Raw genomic sequence first — 20,055 nt, forward strand, 5'->3', positions numbered from 1 at the left:
AATGCGAAGGGACCACCGTAGTTTGTTGTGGCACCAGAGCTCTCTGACAGTGAAGGCTAAATGTCTCACAACACTACAGTCATAGAATTCCCTAGCATTGAGCCATGGCAGTTAAAACAAGTCTTAAACTGAGTTATTTCTACAGGGTTTAAAAAAAAAAAACTGGGGAAAAAACAAGAAAAAATTGAAAAAAGGAAGAAAATCAATTATGGCATATTTTATTTTAGCACGATTCCAATTTTTTTCACAGATCTTCACATCTCTAGTTTTGGACCTGACCTTTTTACCTCAGGGATTACACTTTTCTCTCTGAACTTTTAGATCATCTCTTTCTCAGGTGCTGCACTCCTATTCCCAACAACACACCACTTTTGGCAAAACTCCACCAAATGTCCACTCTCTGTGGCCATCTCTTAACCAATTAGGGACTTTATCACACGAGGATAATCAGGGGTTTATACATCGATTATCCTGTGAAAATCGTGTAATCATAGACAGACACTCTACACCTTGACAAAATACAGACTCTCTGGATCTTGCTGAGAACTAATTTTTTTTTTATTCTGCTGCAGAATAATTACTCATCAGATACATACCCTTGGCCCTTGTAATTAATTGTTGTTGCTGTTGTCATTGTTCTGCGGGCGTTACGTGTTTTATTGCAAAAACTCAATAAAAATTTAATTAGAAAAAAACCCATGCAATCATGATTGGCATTTTCGCATGATGTCGCGATTAAATTGCCATTATCCCAGCAATAAACAGGCAATAAACAGCAACAAATCATTGGGAAATCCCGTGAATGATTTGCTGCGGTTTATTGCTGGGATAATGGCAATTTAACTGCGATGTGTGTGAAAATGTTAATCATAATTGTGCGATTTTCATGGGTTAATATTTAAATCCCCTTATTTTCTTCGTGTGCTAAAGTCCTAGGACTACTCACAAGATCCTATCACTTGCCACCAAATATGTGTCACATCCCATATCCAGGTTGGTCCCTCAGTTCCAACCCTTGTGATCCAATTATTCAGCTTGTCTGTTACCCTCATAAACCTCCCTGGATCTAGTATTTAGGTATCAAAATGACTGGTAGTCTGGACTACTGGCTGTGTTGATCAGAGGGTTCAGTATGGTAAAGCATGACCTGTTTTCTTCCATAACTTAAAGTGAAAACAGGGAGACACAGGTGTAGAAAATAAAACTAGTGTTAAAAAAATAAAATAAAATCAGTGTTTATTATATAATAATCAGGTTAAGTGTGAACTTCTTGAATTCTTTCCACATTCCCAGCACCACAAACCCTCTTCAGGTCTTATCCATTTGCAATTCCTAAGCAGCCTTCAATCTGTCTGCGACTATTCTAATTCTCAGCTCAGCTTCTCAAGCTTTTTACTCTGGAGGAATCCTTGAAATAATTTACAGGTCTCAGGGAACACTTCTGTGACGACACACCCAACTAAAAGTGGTGGCAGGTTTGGGTGTGCAACGTTGGTACCCTGGTGAAATCAAACTCTTTTACCCAAAAAGGCTCTGATGCTGAATGTAAAGTTCAAAAAGGGGGAAGTTTAATCTAAAGAACAAAAGTAAAGAGTTTTCTCCTCCCCAGCTCTAGATAACTTGAAATAAAAGATACTTTACAGTTTGAGTTTTAGTAATCTCCAGGGTGTCATCTCTCTGGTTTTGATCTTGATTTGATCTCCCCATTCAATGGAGCTGGTGCAGGGTCTTTCAGCTCCTGATTTCTTTGGCTTATTTGTTGTTGGTAACTAATTTGGCTAACTCGTTCCTGGTAACTAAGGCCCCTTCCACATGGGCGTAAAGTACTTCCCCAGGACATACATTTTGGGCGCTCTGTAACACGCCCGCATTGGCTAACATGTAAGAAATGCCCTTTCCGGCTGTCTGGTCCTGTTTGCCACCAAAAGACAGCTCTCTGAAAGCTCACAGCAAAGACTGCCTCAAACTAAAAGCCTCTAGCTAAAAACAGAGCTTGCTGGAAAGGGGCAAACCAAACCTGGAAAAATGCAGAGGATCCTACAGCTTCTCCCACAACTAATACAATGAACATTTCCTATACTGCAACATACTATGGCCTGAACTAATACAAAGGAAAATGTAGGGGGAGATTCAAACAGTCCTGGCTGGACATCACAACCTCCCATCCCATAAAAAATACCGTATCTACTGTGAAGTCGAAGGCTTTCTTGGCTGGCATCAACAGTTTTTTGTGGGTTTTTTTGGGCTATATGTCCATGTTCCAGAAGAGTTTATTCCTGACATTTCGCCTGCATCTGTGGCTGGCATTCTCTGAAAATGCCAGCCACAGATGCTGGCCAAACGTCAGGAATAAACTCTTCTAGAACATGACCACATAGCTCAAAAAACCCACAAAAAATTATTGCATTTACTGCTTTGAATGGAAAATGTATATAAGTATTACTGATTTAATGGTTCTACTTCAGTTGGGAATAGCAATTAAATTTAAGACCCACACTGCAGAAGTAATCCAGTTTGAAACCGGTCACGTGCAGCCATAAAAAACAATGGGCCTTGGATATTTGTGATATTTCCTATTCACTGTGTGTGTGTGTGTGTGTGTGTGTGTTCCGTAATGGATCCTCCACATATTGGAAGGGACAACAGTTTTCTGATTTTGGTATTTTAAATTTTTTAAATGATATTCTATGTTCATTTTTTTCTTATTTTATGTATTTGCACTTTGCTATCTTTACACTTTATTTTTATTTTATTTTTTAAAATATCTATTTTTATTTTATTTATTAATTCTGAACTCATTTGGATTTTTTTCAGTGAAGACTTAATCTAGTTCCTTCCTAGCTGCCTCTCCATCTCCTAGTCTTCTTCTGGTTTCTTGACTACAGTTTCCATTTTCATTAATATAAAAAACTAGTAAACAATTTAATGCCTCAGACCAATAATTGAGGTTTGTAAATGGAATTAAACACGGACCAGCTTTCTGGATGCTTTCCAAGACCTCAATGAAAAGCTGACATAATTTTTGTTTGTTTGTTTGTTTATTACTGTAAGTGAATGAGATTTGTTGTGGTGTGCATCTATACACTTGGAAAGGGATGCATGGTCAAAGTTCAGGATTGCTTCCATTTAAATTTCATCTTTTTACACATGAGATTTGTAGAAACAATTTGTTTATACAAGTGGTGCTGAATAAAAGGACCCATCTCTTCTTTGACCAGGAATGACCTCCATGGATCAACTAGATCTTAATTACAAAATGCAGAAAGAAGATAAGTATCTGCCTTCCTTATTTTTCATAGTTTGCTCCACAATGAAGGGACAGTGCTTAACAGTAAGGATTTACCCCCCAAAATGGGAGATTTAATAGTAATATTTTTTTATTCAGGAGAGTTCCTCTGTGCTATATCTGTTTTTAATTTGAACATTTCTTTAATGATTTTGACAACTGTATTGAGCTCATTAACACTGAATTACATTTTAAAATCATTCATTTAGGAAACAAAAAGATGCAAAGATAGGTCTTGGTATGCTAATATAAAAAACAATACCTTCAATAAACCATACATGTTTCCATTTCTTAAAGAATGTAGGAAGGCTATCCTACATGCAAATCAGGAGAGACAAGTTCTGATGTCTGGCTTGTATAAATTGACTGACTGACATAATCCTGCAGACATATTAAAGAGCGCCCTACTTTCCACTTTTGCCAACTCACTGCTGTTGAGTGCTATATAGAATATAAAACCATCTGTGTTAAAAATCAACATTTCAAGTTAAACACTTGTCATTAATTTTGCAGTTTTATCACCAACATGCCTGATCCTATAACACTGGATTGGAACTGACTGAGCAAGGAAACAAAGAGAGATACAGCATTTAAACATGGTGGAAAATACTGTTCTTTGAAAGCTAATCTGACAGCTTGTTAAAAGAGGTCAGTACGGAAGGTCACACCAAAATGACCCCAAAGACAATGTGAGGAGTGGTTAAGCACAGCAGAGTCTAAACCTTTTCTAAGTCTGAGTCTATTTGTCTGAAGGTAAAGTCCTCTCAGCACAAATCAAGATCCTAGTGGATCTTAAGGAGTTAGAAATTGCTGTCTTCCAGAGTATCGGGAGAATTTAACTAAAACATTTCTGACTAAATTTTCACACTGGGGTGCTGCTTCAAGAGTAGATATGCACCTTCCTTGTCTATCTCAGAAAGCAGAAGGACCAGGAACACTTCAGCTATTCAGTTAGGCAGACATTCAAACAACACCAGTGATTCCTCAAGTATTTCACCTAAAGTTTTACTGTATTGTATTGTATCTGGGTCCTCCTTGTCCTATCAGTTTTAAAATTACTGTTAGCTTTCTCTACCATAAAAAAATCCTTGGGAAATTGTTGGATGTGAAAACGTATCTTGTCCTTCTATGTCTCTTTCCAAGCTCTAAACTCAAATAGATTAAAAGGGTTTTCCCCTCCATGAACTCTTTGGAGAGTTCCAACTAAAACATTTCCTTCACTAAAACTACAGCTTTTCCCATACTCCAAGCACTTATGTGGGCTCTCGCCTTTGAGAAATCCTATGTTTCATAAGTGTTGTTTCTTGCTTTATACCCTTTTCATATTTCTGACATTCAAAGAGATTTTCCTCTCTGTGCAGAGACTGATGAAAAGTGAGGTTTGTCTTCTGACTGAAATTTCCCCCAGCAAGGTAATTTTTATGACTGAAACTTATATCACATTCCTGACATTTAAATGCTGTCTTCCCTGCATGAGTTAATTGATAAATAGCCATTTCTCCCTTCTGAATGAAGCTCTTTCCACACTCCTGGCATTTAAATGGTTTCTCTCCTGCATGCTCTAATTGATGCCCAGCCAGGTAACTCTTCCGACTGAAAGTCTTTCCACATTCCTGGCACTTAAATGGTTTCTCTCCTGTATGCGTTAACTGATGACGAGTGAAGTTTGACTTCCAACTGAAACTTTTTCCACATTCCAAACATTGAAATGGCTTCTCTTCTGTGTGAGTTACTTGATGATCCGCAAGGCTCTTCTTCCAACTGAAACTTTTCCCACATTCTGTGCATTTAAATGGTTTGTCTGCTGCATGAGAGCCTTGATGTTCGACAAGGCTCTTCTTGCAAATGAAACTTTTTCCACATTCCATACATTTAAATGGTTGCTCTGCTGCGTGAGAAGCTTGATGTTTGGCAAGGCTCTTTTTCCACACAAAATTTTTTCCACACTCCAGGCATTTAAATGGTTGTTCTGCTGCATGAGTTGTTTGATGATCAGCAAGGCTTTGCTTCAAACGAAAACTTTTTCCACACTCTAGGCATGAAAATGGTTTCTCTGCTGTGTGAATTAATTGGTGACGGGTAAAGTTCGACTTCCAACCAAAACCTTTTCCACATTGCAAACATTTAAATGGTTTCTCCAAGGTGTGAGTGGTTTGATGAGAAATGAGGTGTGCATTCCGACTGAAGATTTTTCCACACTCCAAGCACTTAAATGGTTTTTCTCCTGTGTGGGTTATTTGATGACAGCTGAGGTGTTCTTTTCGACTGAATTTCTTTCCACATTCCATGCATTTAAATGGTTTCTCTCCTGTGTGAGTGGCCTGATGAAGCATGAGGCTCCTCTTCCACATGAAGCTCCTGCCACACTCTAAACATTTAAATTGTTTCCCTAGTGTTAGAGGTTTTTGATGAGAAGTGAAGTGTGCACTCTGACTGAAACTTTTTCCAGACTCCAAGAAACTGTATGATTTCTCCCCTGTGTGGGTTCTTTGATGTGACAGAAAGTGTGACTTCTTTCCACATTCCTTGAAATCAAAGTTTTTCTCTCTTGTGTGAATTCTGTCTGTATCAGGGCCGCTATGAAAGCTTTCATCTAAACTGAGGTTCTCTCCATATTCAAGAGAAATATCTTTATTCCTTCCATTTCCTCCTATTTTTTCTTGGGTGAAGATGTCCCAGATGTCCCTAGCCTGAGAAGCAGAGGCTTTGTTGCCCATTTTTGCTTGAGTGTCATTTTTTGTTTGCTTCTCTTTCTTTTGTTGACCCTGCAGCAAAGGCATACTTGGTTCTGCTCCATTCTCATTTTCCAATCCATCACCTTGAAAAGATAGAAACAATTAGTTAAAGCCCAGGAGAGAAAGAGAGACTGGAATCAAAGCGACTGACATAGTCCTTCTCTATGCGCAATCACTCACCTTTATTTATTTTATTTATCCTGCCTCTTTCTGAATTTTTAGAGAATTGGATGGGAGGACCTAGACTTGGCTTCAGAGTGGAAGCAGTTCTTAGAGGAGGGAAAAAAGACCTCCCCATTTCTGTTCTCGCTTCTCTTTAAACAATTCTATCATTCATTTTCACTGGTGACTGCACATAGCCACAGTGAAAGTCACCAGAAGAAAAACAGGTCTTTAAGAGTGAGATACAATGGGGAGCAGGAGTTCCCCACCCAGTGGTCCCTAATTATTGCACATGTGAATCTGTCACCATCCACTGTAGCCTTGAGAAAGCTTACAGAGACAAGCTGCCTTTGAAAAGACAGCTTAAAGCAACCCAGCCTGCTAAAATGCAATGCACATCTGAATATTTCTCAGGCTTCCTCCCCACTGAGAATTGGGCCCATAGTCCTTCACCACATGATTTGTCTGCAAGAACATATCTGAAACCAGCCCAGCTAGAAGATGATGGCTGTCCTTGCAAAAATACAGCAAGATGGCATGAAGAGGCCACAGTGACTCAGGAGCTCCTGCAAATTGACTGGAACAACTAGGAGAAAGAGAGAGAGACTCACCCAGAGATGCCACAATGTCTAGATTCTCCTCCATGACTTCCTTGTGGAGGGCCCTTTGATCTGGATCCAGCAGAGCCCACTCCTCCTTGCTGAAATACACAGCCACTTCCTCAAAGGTCACCTGGGAGAAGAAATGGGATCTGTAAGTCAAAATGCCGATGTCAATCAGAAAAGAAAACTGAATGGGATGGATCTACTCAACATGGATTAGTTCTTCATGGAGGATATTTACATATGGAAAAAAAAGAGAGAAAGAAATTCTTTCAGACTGAAAGACAAGAGCAGAGTACCAGGCGCTCCACCAGATCCCTTCTTGGACCTCCAGGGATCCTGCTCCCTACCTGATCCAAACTCTCAGAAGCTGTTCTCAAAGCATCTGAATGAATTGCTGAGCTAGTACGTCTTGACCCTGGCAGTCTTCTTTCTCCTGGGAGGGACACAAAAGACAAGAAGAAGTTTTTGCAATTCCTTGTATTTCATATTCATGTCTTTCTAAACTCATACCACAGAAGCCACATATTGAGAAGGGTTTTGTAGAATCAGTGAGGATGAAATTGGCAAAGACATACAAGTTGCTTATCTATAATTGTGGTTGTTCAAGCGGTCACCTGTAAATTCACACAAGTTATTTTTGCACCTGTTGCAGTAGTCCCATTTGGAACATTTGAGAGCTCCCCACACCTTTTCCCCTACATGCATGGCCCAATATGTTCATGCATTTGCCTCGGTTTCTCAAGCCACTGTGTAGGTTTGACAAGACACATCACACAAGCAGCTGGTTTACCAGAGGAGGGAGATGTCATTCCAATAATGAAAACAAACACCAGTATACCAAATGCTGTGTCTGTTTTGCCAAAAAATCCAGTCTGCAATGGGTAACAAAGCTGAAAAGGCTGGGCCCATGTTGCAGTTCTCAAAAGATCAGGTAAGTGCATACCTTGGAGAAGCCAGATAAACTTCCTCCAAGGGTATTAAAAGAACTGGCAGAAGTAATCACAGAACTACTGTCAATAATCTTTGGAAATTCCTGGAGAACAGGAGAGATCCTAGCAGACTGGAGGAGGGCAAATGTTGTCCCCATCTTAAAAAAGGAAAAAAGAGGATCCAAGTAATTGCTGCTCAGTTAGCCTGACTTCAATTTTTTCCTTCTTATGCTTTTGAAGGACTGGATCAGGCACACCATGATGCCACTTCTCAGAATGTTTTTGCACTCTCTTAGTCTGCAGATGGACTGATTTGCCTGGAGTAGTAGGAATTGCAGGACCAGGTGTTGCAAAGTCTTGAGATAACAGACAAACCAAACAGGATTAAACTTTGTGTTCCTCCCCAAGGGAAAAAAGCACTCAGAATGACTGACTAATATTTTTAAATAATGTTTAGAGGCCATAGACAAACTGATGCAAGAACTTGAATGGACAATGATGAAAAAAATGGAATAAATGACAAAGATTACAGAATTGAAGAGAAAAAGGAGAATGTTTTCATTCATCAGGTGTCAAGAGCAGCGGCAGCCAAAGTTCTCCTTCACTGCTGTGACAGTGGCCTCCTCATGAGGACATCATCGCTGCCACAGCAAAGCTACACTGGATGCACTGGGCCTTATCTTTCTCTGTGGTGGCCTCCTCAAAAAAAACCCATCACCACTGCAGCAAAGCAGTGTCAGGTGCACTTAGCTTTCTTTTTTGCCATGGGAGTAGCAGCCTCCTTGTGAGGAGAACACTACCACCGTGGAGAAGCAGGGCTGGAGGCACTCAGCCTTCTTCACAGCAGCAGTCTCTTCCTGAGGAGGCTGTGGGCATGCAGCAAAGCCTGGAGGTACCCGCTCATCCCACTGCTGAAGAAGGTGCCAATCGTCATCTAGTGCAGGCCACAGCATCACACTTCCCCTAGTGACACCACTGCCACAGAGTCCACTCAGGCCTCCAGTGGCAAAGAGATCAAGGAGCACTCTGAAGCTCTTTTAGGGAGAGTACAATTCTTGTACTCAGGAACCAACCAACTACTATCAACCAAGCTTCCATCTTATCAGGATTGAGTTCTGTTTTACTGGCTCTTTTTACCAGTCTGTTACACTACCTAGGCACTAGTCCAACACACAGCAAATATGCTCCAACTTCATAAAGATAAGAAACAGCTTGCCAATAAAAAAGCGCCTTGAGGCACCCCAGAGCTCAATAGCTATGAGATTGAACATGAGTCCTCCAATGGCATTCTCTGGAACCAGCCATGTAGATAAAAATGGAACCTCTGTAACAAAGCTGCCTACTCTCATCCCATGGATATGGAAAGGAAAGTTGGCAGCCAAAGTAGCTTCCAAATGAAACCCATACCAAGTCAAAGTATCATTAGGGACACATTGGGATTGTACGTATGAATGGAAAGGCTGAGGTGAAGAGGTTTTTCTGACTCTGACATGGGATGATGCAAAGAATACCCAAGGTATGCCATTTAACTGATTCATTGTCTCAAAAAGCACTAGGCCAGAGAACCTCTGTCTTACCAAGATTCAGCTTCTTGTTATTGTCCCTCATCTAGCCTATTACACATCATCTATGTCCTGATCCAACACCTGTACAGTCCTGATGTGTCACTTTCTGGAACCATTCCACAGGCAGGAGTGGAAGCACTATAGCACTTCCCGACTCTCTTCCCACAGATACATCAGAGAATGTTGGCTGCCAAATCATCCTTCACATGAAACCCACATTAAGTCAAAATATCAGAAGGGATTAACTGGCATTATGTGTGAACAGAAAGACTACAGTGAAAAGGTTTTTCTGGCTCCAACACGTGGTGATACAGTCCAAGGTCTACAACTCTTCCCCACAAAGAAAATTAGCAAGAGTGGCAAATAACCCCAATATCAACCCTCAAAAACAGGTCTTTCACTGATCTTTTATACCTTATGCAATTTTGTACAGTTGGTCCTTCCTATCCTCAGGCTTGCCATCCATGGCCTGGAGCATCCAATCCACCCATTCTCCTTACTGGTGGTGCATGCACATGGCTGCACCAAAGCAGTCATGCACACATCGAGAGAACATGACTTGAAGTCCTATGGAATTTGCCATCATGGGGGTTTGGAATGGAACCCCCGCTGATACAAAGGTTCAACTATCTTTGACAGAATATGCATCTGTACTGTACAATTCAACCACTTTCTGGCATAATGGTTCTTTCAGTGTGATGGTTTAAAAGTATATACTGTTGAGAGAGGACACTACCAGCAAATCACAGTCTTCCTACTCATATGCTCAGGGCAGCTCTTGTGGACCCCATATATTTTAGGAGTACTGAAGACCAGTGGGAGACCAAACTGAATATGCCCCTTTTGCCCTTACCCAATGAGTTGCCATCTTTGTCCTTTTCCTGCGTGATCCACATGGACTGCACTCCCTGGCCAGAGTCTACGGGATCCATGGCCTCAAGATCATCAGTGGCCTCGGCCAGAAACGCCTCCTGCACCAAAAAGATCAGCAATAGTTGCCATTAAAATAATTCTAAAAGGAATGGAAAAGGAGAGCAAGGGAAGGAGGGTTGGGAATCTTCCTTCCTTTGGTGATTTCCAGAACATGCTGGCCAATGAAAAAACCAAAGAAAAGATAAACCAAGAAAAAAAAGCATAAATGTAATCAGCTTTCTGGATTAAAAACTGTTGTTTTAAAAATATAAACTGATGTACATCTATAAGCCCTCAACATAAGAAAAGCAATTGGGCCTGCAACTTAATCCATCACGTTCAATACAATATTTTGCAAGTACTAAGATGTCACAATAAATAAGAAGCAAGGTTGGAATGCTAGTCATAACCCAACTTAAACCATCATGTTCAATACAATATAGTCTCAGCACTATAAAGTGATATAGAAATATAAGTGCTGTTGCTATTGCTATTGAAGATCTATCAATCTGCAGGCAATTTAGAACTGGCCTAGTTAAACATTTGCCAAAGGTCTACAGATCTACCAATTAATGCCTGCCAGCTTCTTATCGCTTAAGGAGAGATTGGAAGATCAGATAACTGTTAACCAAGGTGGAACACCTAGAGAACCAAGGAGACTGTTTCAACCTGCAATTTCAAAGTCTTTGAACAAGAGGAATAGAGTGACACACTAACATTCCTAATTACTTGGAATACTGAGCTATGTTCTGACCTCTTACAGAATCCTGGAGTTGGAAAAGACCACAAGGGTCATGCAATCCAACCCATCGCCATCCAGGAAGACACAATCAAAGTACTCCTGACAGATGGCTATCTAGCCTCTCTTTAAAAACTATTATCTAGAGATTCAATATAGCTTTAATGCTGAAGAATTTATTCAAAGAAAAGATAAACCAAAAAAGTCATAAACTTTCTGGATACCCCAACCAACCAACACAAAAGCAACAGACTTGTTGAGACAACTTTTGTTCAACCAGTATTTGTCTGTAAAACTAAAACTACTGGTATTTATGTTTGATGACTGAACATACATCTGCACTGTAGAAATTAATGCAGTTAAGATATTATTTTAAAAATATAAAATGACATACATCTATGAGCCCTCAGCATTAGAAAAGCAATTGGGCCTGCAACTAAATCCATCACTTTCAAGTATCTTGGAAGATTTATTCCCTAAGATTCAACAATTCAACACCTCATAGGTAGAACCCAGTTGTAAAGCTGGATACATTTAAACTTATTTCATTAAAAGGTTTCCCTCTCACATGCGATGTAGAGATTTCAAGGTGACATACAATAAAAACAGGCAGATTTAAGACAATATAGACAAGAACATTATTTTAGAAAGTCAAAAACATACTAAACAATTTAATATATTAAAAGTACAAATAAAACTGGTTACAATGGTTTTCACATGACTATTTAGTTTACCTTTTTACACCTCTGGTAGCTATGCTTGATATGCTCTTCCTGTTTCTTCTTCTCTGCTTGACTCAGGAGGAATCCTTCTGCCAGTGCCACTGCCTGGGAACTTGTTTCCACTCCACATTCCCTGACCCAGCTCTCCATCTCTGGAGGAAGGACAGCCAGGAACTGCTCCAGGATCACCAGGTCCAGGACCTCACCCTTGGTGTGTTGTTCTGGTTTCAACCACTGGCAACAGAAAGCATGTAGTTGGTTGCAGAGCTCTCGGGGTCCCTCAGCCTCCTCATAGCGGAACTGCCTGAAGTGCCGGCGTTGTACCTCCGAACTGAGCAGATCTTTTTCCAGGCTCTTCTTCATGGTTCCTCCTTCCCAGAATCCTCTTCTGCTTCTGCCCTGTACAGTAGGCGATCCTTTTCTTAATTCTTGTTTTTCCATCAATGAGTGGTGTTCAGAAACAAATACAAGGTTAGATGATGCTGTTCTTTTTGCTTCTGTCACATTCTCTCTCAGGCATAAGACTGGCCAAATTACTGGCAAATGCCAAACCCTACAAAGAAAACAAGATAACCTGTTAAGAACCTATTATGAACATTCTCTCTAGATAAAGAACCAAAATCAAGCTGGAAACTAGCTTTTTTCTGTGTAAGAGACAACCACCATTACTCAAAGAGAAGTTAGGAGTTATGCCCGTGGTCGAAGAGGTTCCCTTTTCCTTTCAAACTGCAAACCAGAACTCTCACATAATGTAAAATTCCTTACACTTGCTTAGTCTCTTAAAAAACAAATAAATCCTTTTTTGCCTTCCATTCCTCATTCTTCCCACTTCCCCATTTTAGAAAGTCTGTTAAATTTTGTGTCTGTAACTGTAAACTGAGCAACCCCAAACAAGTCCCTGCCTGACAAGATGGATCCACCTTCAAACATCCACCTCCTACCCCATTCCATGAACAGAAGTCATATGGACTGACAGACAGAACTTACTGCAGTCCCGGAGACAGGATAGTGTTCTGCTGCATGGCTGAGGCAATCCTCCTGACTGAGCAGTTATGAAGCTTCTCCTCAGTTAAGGAAATATAGATTCATCAGATTCAAGCCAGACAGTTGATCCTTTCTCTGCATAGGAGACAAAGCAACAGCAATAGCATTTACATTTCTATACTGCTTCATACTGAACTAAGCAGTCTCTAAGTGGTTTACAATCTGTAATCCAATTGCCCCCAACAAACTGGGTACTCATTTTACCAACCTACAAAACGATGGAAGGCTGAGTCAATCCTGGAGCTCTCAGCATCGAACTCACAACGCTTTGGGTGCAGTACTGGCATTTAACCACTATACAACCAGGGGTCCTCATAGACAAAGTCTATGAGTCAAAGGCAGATAGAGATAGAGGAGGTTTCTTCTCTGCTTGTCCAGAGACCAAAACCTTCTGGTTGCTCCATCCCAAAAACTGACTCCCCACTCTCTCTGCTTTCCCATCACCCCTGTTTAAGTACTCAGTGTTAAAATACATCTCTGCAGAATGACTCTGTTGCTTTTCAACCGACAATGCCTGCAGGTTCTACTAAAGCCATTTGGCTGCGCCAGGCAATGATCTTTCATATCTCAACAATCTTCATGGAAGGCACTTCTCTCCATCTCACCATCTTAACAGGGCAGGTTTTGTGAGAATACGGGACAGGGACTTCTCTGTGGCTGCTGTCTCATCTGGAACTCCCTCCCTAGGCAGGCTAGGCTAGCTCCTTCTCTGCTGTCTTTTTGGGAGACCTTTGTTTTCCAGCAGCCTTCTGGGAAGGAATTATTTTACTTGTGTGCTTTTTCTTGTTTAAAATTATTGTTTTAATTAGTTTTAATCTTTGTTACTTTACTACTGTTCTAATCTAATCTTTTGTATGTTTTTAACAATACACACAGCTTGGCTAGCAGTCAGGAATTCAAAACATCTAGAGGGCCAAAGTATGGGAATTGCTGAAGAGCATCCTCAGCAGGTAGCTGCCCAGCCCCTTCTTGAAGACATCCAGAGAAGGAGACCCCACCACCTCTCTAGGCTATTGGTTCTGTTGCCTTTCACTTTCTGATACCTGAGGCAATTGCTTCATTCTGCCTAAGGTGCACCTCAGAAAGCCTTTGGCACTTTTAAAAGCAGCACCACTCAGCCTGCAGCTGATCTGATATTCGGATGCAGTGATGGAGGTGGCAGATTAAGGCTGGAGAGACCAAGATTCTGACTGACTCTGGGCCAGATGCTCCCTTTGGGGAAATGGAAGGATATAATTAAAGGAAGGGATGGAAACCCCTGAGACAGGCTCCATAAAAGAGATGAAATGAGCTCCCATCAATGTCTCCCAACATCCTTGCTTCCCTTGGTCTAATGATGGGCCATTCCTGAAGCTGCTCAGGCATCACTGTTTCCTATAGCATCACCCACCACTCATCGCATGGCAGGTCCTGTGGAGGCAATGTGATGTAGCGCAGTGGTTTGGAGGAAAGGCTAAGTCTACGGAAACCAAGGCTTGAACTTTGTTGTTTGTTGCTATGTGCCTTCAAGTTGTTTCTGACTTAAAGGTAAAGGTAGTCCCTTGACATGAATGTCTAGTCGCAGCCGGCTGTAGGAGGCAGTGCTCATCTCTGTTTCTAAGTCAAAGAGCCAGCATTGTCTGAGGACTGCTCTGGTGGTCCTGTGGCCAGTAGGACTGCACCAAACACTGTTACCTTCCAACCAGAGTGGTATCTATTTATCTACTTGCATTTGCATGCTTTTGAACTACTAGGTTGGCAGAAGCTGGGACTAGAGATGGGAGCTCACCCCATCAAGCAGGACTTGGACTGCCAACCATCCAATTGTCAGAACTGGCACATCCATAGAATCATAGAATCGGAAAGTTGGAAGAGACCACAAGGCCATCCAGTCCAACCCCATTCTGCCATGCAGGAAATCCAAATCAAAGCATCCCCAACAGATGGCCCTCCAGCCTCTGTTTAAAGACCTCCAAAGAAGGAGACTCCAGTACACTCCGAAGGAGCGTGTTTCGCTTTCTAACAGCCCTTACTGTCAGGAGGTTCCTCCTAATGTTGAGGTGGAATCTCTTTTCCTGCAGCTTGCATCCATTGTTCCGGGTCCTGTTCTCTGCAGCAGCAGAAAACAAGCTTCTTCCATCCTCGATGTGACATCCCTTCAAATATTTAAACAGGGCTATCATATCACCTCTCAACCTTCTCTTCTCCAGGCTGAACATCCCCAGCTCCCTCAGTCGTTCCTCATAGGGCATGGTTTCCAGACCTTTCACCATTTTAGTTGCCCTCCTTTGGACACATGGCTCCAGTTTCTCAATGTCCTTTTTAAATTGTGGCGCCCAGAACTGGACAGAATATTCCAGGTGGGGCCTGACCAGAGCAGAATATAGTGGCACTATGACTTCTCTTGATCTAGACACTGTACTTCTATTGGTGCAGCCTAAAATCGCATTGGCCTTGTTAGCTGCCACATCGCACTGTTGACTCATGTTCAACTTGTGCTCCACTTGGACTCCCAGATCCCTTTCACACGTAGAAGCCTCCTTCAGCCAGGGGTCCCCATCCTATACCTTTAACCGCTGAGCCACCGCATCCCTTCGCTTATGGCTTACGGAGACCCGATCATGTTGCTTTCTTGGCAAGAATTGTTCAGAGGGGGTTTCCCATTGCCATCCTCCGAAGCAGGAGCGCCGCTCTAGGAAGATTGGCCCAAACACATGGCCGGAAGGGGAGGGCCCTCTGCTGAGAAGAGGGTGATTGACAGCCCCATCCTGCTTCCATTTCCTTCCTCTCTAGGAGGCTTCACGCCTTGGCAGCTTCCCTCTATTTCTTTCCTCTCTATGGCAGGAAGGGGAGGGAAGGACATGAAGGACCCATTCGGCCTTTCTCTCTCTCTAGGACTCCATCTCTATCGATTTAACCCCTGCAAGGCCAAAGAGAGGAGTCCTCCCCTCTCAGTCCTGAAGCCCTCAAGGAGGGGACTCTCAAGGGGGAAAGGATGCTGCTGCTGGGCAGGCTGGTTGGTTAGGCCCAAGAGAGGGCTTTCTCCCCATCGCATGATGGGACCAGAGAGTTGGAAGAGACCCCAAGGGCCGTCCAGGCCAGCCCCCTTCTGCCATGCAGGAACCCTCAATCAAAGCATCCCCTTTGACAGATGGCCATCCAACCTCTGCTTAAAGGCCTCCAAGGAAGAAGAATCCACTACACTCCTAGGAAGTGTGTTCCACTGTCCAACAGCCCTTACTGTCAGGCGGTTCTTCCTAATGTTGAGGTGGAATCTCTTTTCTTATAGCTTACATCCATTGCTCTGGGTCTTGTTCTCTGGAGCAGCAGAAAACAAGCTTGCTCCCTCCTCAATATGACATCCCTTCAAGTATTTAAACAGGGCTATCATATCACCTCTTAACCTTCTCTTCTCCAGGCTAAACATCCCCAGATCCCTGAGTCTCTCCTCAGAGGGATTTATGGTTTCCAGACCCTTCACCATTTTAGTCGCCCTCCTTTGGACACATGGCTCCAGTTTCTCCACATCCTTTTTAAATTGTGGTGCCCAGAACTGGACACAATATTCCAGGTGGGGCCTGACCAGAGCAGAATACAGTGGCACTATTACTTCCCTTGATCCAGACACTATACAGTGGAACCACAATATTCACAGGGGATCCATTCCAGACCCGAATGTCGATACCAAAGTCTGCAGACTAGCTCTGTAAACTGGATGTCAGAATGAGTCGCTCTAGTATGTGTGTTCTTTCCAAATAAAAGTTCTCTTAGTTCAACCACACCTGGAGTCTCTATCAGCAAATACTGGTATAAACTGGTCCTGATATCACGCCCCTCTCACAGGCCTAGCCAGCTTTCCCCAACTTATTACAGATAGACTGCTCCTAATAGTGGAGATTCTCTGAGCCTCGCACTTTTGTGGGCGGGTGATCCGCAGTCTCCCAGCTTGGAAACTTTGACAGCGCAGATGCAAAATGTAATGGCTGCTGGGGGGATGGCTGCGTATTAAGTGTGGAGGGGCTTCTGGACAGTGTAAGAGTGTGCAGGTCTTTTTCTGGACCTTGTGAAGGTGAAGTGCCATTGGAGCATGCTGAGATGGCCCTTTTGTGTTAAGCTGCCTGTTGCCATGACTGTGGAGCTCAAGGAGGATCATGGTCCAGTGGCTGTGGAGCCATACAGGTGGCAACCAGCTGGCAGTCAACACAGAGGCTCCAGAAGAGGAGTGTTATTGTGGGTGGTGCCATGAAGGAGCTGCTCCCACTGCTATTGTATTCCTACAATGTATGACCCCTGTATCAGCATGGGATACAGTCCCATACATTGTGGAAATGCAAAACCATGGATAGTAGTGAACTGTTGAAATAAATGACTTCTGGTGTAAGTTGACTATAGAGTCGTGTTGGAGTACCTGATATTCCTAGAGAGAACACCTCTCTAGGCATTTCTAGGACTTCCAGTGCAAATCTATGGTCAACATCCTCCAAAGGTATACCATAGAATCATGCTGGAGGACCTTGAAAATGCCTAGAGAGAATATATTTTTTGGACATGTTTAAGTGAAACCATGGGTAGGTCCCATGGATATGAGGGTTGTACTGTACTCCTGAGAGCTGTACTCTTCCAGGACACTTCCATGTATAAAGTAAGCTACAGATGTATCAATGAATACACAACTGCATAAAATACACATGGCTAGACTGCAGACATGCAGGTATGAAGCCAGGTTGTTCTCCCCGTTACTTACACTTACATTCGTTCACACAGCCCTAACTCAAGAGTTTTGGGTTCAGCAAAGCTTCAACCAGGGTAATGGCTCACTTGCTGAGTTAGGCTTGCACTGCCAGTTTCCAGTTAAGTGAATGAGCATTACTTTGCTTGCATGGGAGAATAATGCAATGGCCTGCTGGTTACTACAATCCCCACAGTGCCCTTGAAGGACAGACCGTTGCCAGTCTGTGGGCTATTGTTCTGTGGACCACATTTATTGGAAACACAAATTTCTTGTGCTAGAATTCTGTGCCCCCACCCCAAATTGTTCTATATTAAAAAAATAATTGTATCCGTTTGTCAAAACTCTTATTTAGAAGCAATTTTGACAGTCCATGAAGCCCACAAAGACTTCTCGAGGCAGAAAAATGTCATCAGACCACTGGTTGCCCACCTCCCCAGTTTCTCACCTCATACCAGCAGGATGCCTTGTTACACAACATGTGGAGAGTTAAAAGCGTTCCTCTTCAGACCATCACCTTCCACATGTAGAGGTTGATGGATGGAAATGATTTTGAGAATCAGCCTCTGACCCCATACATCTCGGCACATACGTAGTCCTAATTGCTATAATATTCCACTAAGGTCTTAACAAATTGAAAGAGGACACCCCAGTCTCTGACTATGAGTAAATTCTGACTTATCTCATTCACCACTGTCTTCTCTGAAGTCTTTGTAAGCTACCTTTGGTTTCCCACAAGAGGCTGAGAATTCTAAACATATTGTCCAGACTAAACTAGGTTAATTCTGATCAACATCATAATTTTTGAACATAAATTTGAACTTTTCTAAATATTTACATATCAAATATTCCATATTCATGTCTTACAGACACCATCATATTTATTGCAATTAAGATTATGCCATTAATTAGGATGTGTTAACTGATAAGAAAAAATGCAATGTTCTGTTGTCTATAACATTCAGTTACTCTTTCATCAGAAGACATTGTAGTTTGCAGAAAGAAAGCTCAGCAATGCTGACAAATTCAAATAAAGCTTGTTAGCTTTCTCTACCATAAAAAGTTCATTACAAATGGTTTGATGTGAAACAAGATACCTTGTTCTCTTGTTACCAGGCGAATGCTGCCTTGAGAAATTTAAGCCCAGAAAACATGAAAAGGAATATAAGGCCGAGAAAATAAAGCAGAAAGTTTTGTGCTTTGATGAAAAGTAGCCAGAAGCCAACAGTACCTGGTGTTGCATCACCACTGGGAAAGAAACTACTTATTTACATAAACAGAGTACTGTAAGTATCCGTTAAGTCATTGGACAAGATATGTCAGCTAATTAAGCAAGGAAAGATATAAAACAAGCTGAAACAAGATAGACGTCAGACTCCTTAGTCTCCAATGTACAAAGAATGCTGTTGATACCAGCTGTGTTGTTCCTAGCTGATGGCCCAGACAGACTGATGGAGATATAGACCATGCTGACAAGAGAAAGAGAGTCTGCTCACTCTCCGATATAAATACCCTGAGATTCCAATAAATAAGAATGCATAATTGGAGTGTTGATCTTAACTCTGTCTGGATTTTACCAGTGTGCATGAGTTTTAGGACACAGGGGATGATAGGGATCCCAAGACAGATCCAGAGTAGCTAACAAATGGCAAAGGACCCTCAATCACTCAGCCTAAAAAGAAAGGGGCAGGGCACCACACTTATTTCATTCCTATGCCTCTTTCCAAACTCTAAGCACTTACATTGATTAAACTGATTCTCCTCTCCTTGAACTCTTTGGAGATGAGTGAGTTTCCTCTGACTAAAATCTATTCCACACTTTCAAGCATTTATGTGCTTTCTCCTCTGTAAGAATTTCTCTGTTTTGTAAGTGCTGGTTTCTGACTGAAACTTTTTCTACATGCCTAGCATTCAAATAGATTTTTTTCCCCTTTGTGAGGAGATTGGCGTGAGGTTTTTGTTCTGACTGAAATTTTCCCCACATTGCAAGTATTAAAAATGTCTCTCCCTGGTGTGTTAATCATTGAGAAGGCTTGTCTTTGGAGTGATCCCCCCATCTGCATAGTCCAAGCATTTAAATGATTTCCCTTCTGTAGTGAGTTGCTTGATAACAAACGAAGTTTGTCATCAGTTTGAAGCCTTTCTATACCCTCAGCCTAAGTACCATAAAGGCACTAGATCCCATCTGATCTTGGAAGCAAGGTCAGCCTTAGTTAGTACTTGGATGGGAGACTGCCAACGAATACCAGGTGTCGTAGGCTATATTTCAGAGGAACGACCTGGCAAACCACCTCTAAATATTCCTTCCCTAAGAAAACCTTATGAAACTCATGGTCATCCTAAGTTGACAGGCGACTTGAGGACACACACACAAGCCTTCAAATGGTTTCTCCCCTGTATGAATTAACTGATGACTAGCAAGGTAACTCTTTTGACAGAAATTCTTTCCACATTATTGGTATTTAAATGGTGTCTCCCCTATGTGAATTACCTGATTAATAGTAAGACTTTTCTTGTTCACAAACCCCTGTCTACATTCCAGGCATTTAAATGGTTTCTTTGCTTGATGGACAGCAAGGCTACTATTTTGACATAAAGTTTTTCCATACTCCTGGCATTTAAAATGGTTTCCCTGCTGCATAATGATT

The 20,055-nt window shown here is 42.0% G+C and overlaps 1 protein-coding gene across 1 annotated transcript; it reads right to left on the reverse strand.

Moving 5' to 3' along the window:
- Positions 1-1,216: 1,216 nt before the first annotated feature.
- LOC149320551 (uncharacterized) lies at positions 1,217-15,334 on the reverse strand. Its single transcript, XM_089503373.1, has 7 exons — positions 15,246-15,334; positions 12,643-12,774; positions 11,668-12,208; positions 10,136-10,253; positions 7,136-7,221; positions 6,795-6,915; positions 1,217-6,104 (listed from the first exon to the last, which is right to left on the reverse strand). The coding sequence occupies exons 2-7, from the start codon at positions 12,675-12,677 to the stop codon at positions 4,540-4,542; spliced, it is 2,466 nt and encodes an 821-aa protein (XP_089359499.1). The 5' UTR covers positions 12,678-12,774; positions 15,246-15,334; the 3' UTR covers positions 1,217-4,539.
- Positions 15,335-20,055: the final 4,721 nt, after the last annotated feature.

Source organism: Sceloporus occidentalis, unplaced genomic scaffold (assembly GCF_023333645.1).
Source record: "Sceloporus occidentalis isolate IW3139 unplaced genomic scaffold, rSceOcc1.0.p SCAF_1, whole genome shotgun sequence".
Classification (NCBI taxonomy): Eukaryota; Metazoa; Chordata; class Lepidosauria; order Squamata; family Phrynosomatidae; genus Sceloporus; species Sceloporus occidentalis.

What these genes read in the sequence shown, in the direction of transcription:
- LOC149320551 (XM_089503373.1), bottom strand. Translation starts at nt 12,677, where the DNA reads ATGCAGCAGAACACTATCCTGTCTCCGGGACTGCA. An exon ending in GCTACCAGAGGTGTAAAAAG is followed by an intron (nt 10,254 to 11,667) that starts GTAAACTAAATA and finishes TTTTTGGTGCAG; the next exon opens with GAGGCGTTTCTGGCCGAGGC. An exon ending in CTTCTGAGAGTTTGGATCAG is followed by an intron (nt 6,916 to 7,135) that starts GTAGGGAGCAGG and finishes TTCTTCTCCCAG; the next exon opens with GTGACCTTTGAGGAAGTGGC.